This window comes from Calidris pugnax, unplaced genomic scaffold (assembly GCF_001431845.1).
Source record: "Calidris pugnax isolate Ruff unplaced genomic scaffold, ASM143184v1 scaffold722, whole genome shotgun sequence".
Classification (NCBI taxonomy): Eukaryota; Metazoa; Chordata; class Aves; order Charadriiformes; family Scolopacidae; genus Calidris; species Calidris pugnax.
In genome coordinates this window covers 4,026-5,955 of record NW_015091395.1, presented here as the reverse complement: position 1 = coordinate 5,955, position 1,930 = coordinate 4,026, and the positions used below count along the sequence as shown (strand labels likewise).

Genomic DNA, 1,930 nt, shown 5'->3' with positions numbered 1-1,930 from the left:
GGACGCGGAGAAGGGGGGGACCCGGGGGGACATGAGGACACGGGGGCCACCAAGAAGATGGGGACATGGGGGGACATGAGGACATGGGGGACACCAAGAAGATGGGGACATGGGGGACACGGAGAAGGTGGGGACACAGGGGGACATGAGGACACGGGGGACACCAAGAAGATGGGGACATGGGGGGACATGAGGACATGGGGGACACCAAGAAGATGGGGATGGGGGGGACATGGAGAAGGTGGGGACACGGGGGGACATGAGGACATGGGGGACACCAAGAAGATGGGGACATGGGGGACACCAAGAAGATAGCCACGTCACCACCACGTCATTCTTCCCGCAGCCACCCCCTGGTCACGCCACGATGGTGATGGTGGCCCCCTTGGCCTGGCCACCCCATGGCCAACCCAAGACCACATCATGGCTCCTGTAGCCACGTGGTGGCCACGCCGTGGTGGTGGCATGTCCCCCATGGTGTGGCCACCCCATAGCCACGTCACCACCACGTCATTCTTCCCATAGCCACCCCCTGGCCACCCCATTCTGATGGGGGCCCCATTGGCCTGGCCACCCCATGGCCAACCCAAGACCACCTCACGGCTTCCGTAGCCACGTGGTGGCCCCAGCACTCACCCGGAGGTCGGTGATGCGGGCGAAGACCAGGTTGGTGAGGGCCTCGGTGAGGGCCAATCGGGCGCCGGCGGCCGGGTCCAAGAGGCCCTTGATGGGCTGCTCGCCCAGGGCGGTGGCCGCCCCCACCGTGTCGAAGTGGGACAGGGCCACCACGGCCACGTCGGCGAGCGGTGTGTGCAGGGGCCCCACGCACTGCTGCTGGGCCACCAGCCCCGTCACCGAGCGGTCCACCTGCCCCAGGGGACAACCGACTTAGAAGGGTGGGTGGTCACGGGGCCAGGGTTGGGACATGGAAGGGATGGTGGCCACCAAGTGGGTTGGGGACACAGAGGGGCTGTGGCCACCAGTAGGGTGGGGAATGCCCCAGGGGACAACCGACTTAGAAGGGTGGGTGGTCACGGGGCCAGGGTTGGGACATGGAAGGGATGGTGGCCACCAAGTGGGTTGGGGACATGGAAGGGGATTGGTGGCCACCAAGAGGGTTGGGGACACATTGGGGACACAGAGGGGCTGTGGCCACCAGTAGGGTGGGGAAGTGGAGGGGATTGGTGGCCACCAAGTGGGTTGGGGACACAGAGAGGCTGTGGCCACCAAGTGGGTTGGGGACATGGAAGGGGATTGGTGGCCACCAAGTGGGTTGGGGACATGAAGGGGATTGGTGGCCACCAAGTGGACTGGGGACACGGAGGAGATTGGTGGCCACCAAGTGGGTTGGGAACATGGAGGAGATTGGTGGCCACCAGTAGGTTGGGGACATGGAGGGGATTGGTGGCCACCAAGTGGGTTGGGAACAGGGAGGAGATTGGTGGCCACCAAGTGGGTTGGGACATGTGGGGACTGTGGCCACCAAGTGGGTTGGGGACATGGAGGGGATTGGTGGCCACAGGGCTGGGGTTGGGACATGTGGGACTGTGGCCACCAAGTAGGGTGGGGACGCAGACGAGATTGGTGGCCACCAGTAGGTTGGGGACACGGAAGGGTTGGTGGCCACCAAGTGGGTTGGGACATGTGGGACTGTGGCCACCAAGTGGGTTGTGGACATGAAGGGGATTGGTGGCCACCAGTAGGTTGGGGACACAGAGGAGATTGGTGGCCACCAAGTGGGTTGGGGCCATTGAGGGGATTGGTGGCCACCAAGTGGGGTGGGGACATGGAGGGGATTGGTGGCCACCAAGTGGGCTGGGGACATGGTGGGGTTTGGTGGCCACCAAGAGGGTTGGGGACACGGAGGGACACGGGGGGACACGGGGGGGCACGGGGGGACAGGAGGTACCTTGTTGGTGAGGTAGAGCTT

General features: G+C 64.5%; 1 protein-coding gene across 1 annotated transcript in view; it reads right to left on the bottom strand.

Moving 5' to 3' along the window:
- PFAS (phosphoribosylformylglycinamidine synthase) overlaps positions 1 to 1,930 on the bottom strand; it is a 28,596-nt gene that overhangs the window by 22,755 nt on the left and 3,911 nt on the right. The window contains exon 4 of the mRNA XM_014961400.1: positions 637 to 867. Coding sequence (XP_014816886.1) covers positions 637 to 867 — 231 coding nt within the window. The remainder of the gene's footprint in view (positions 1 to 636; positions 868 to 1,930) is intronic.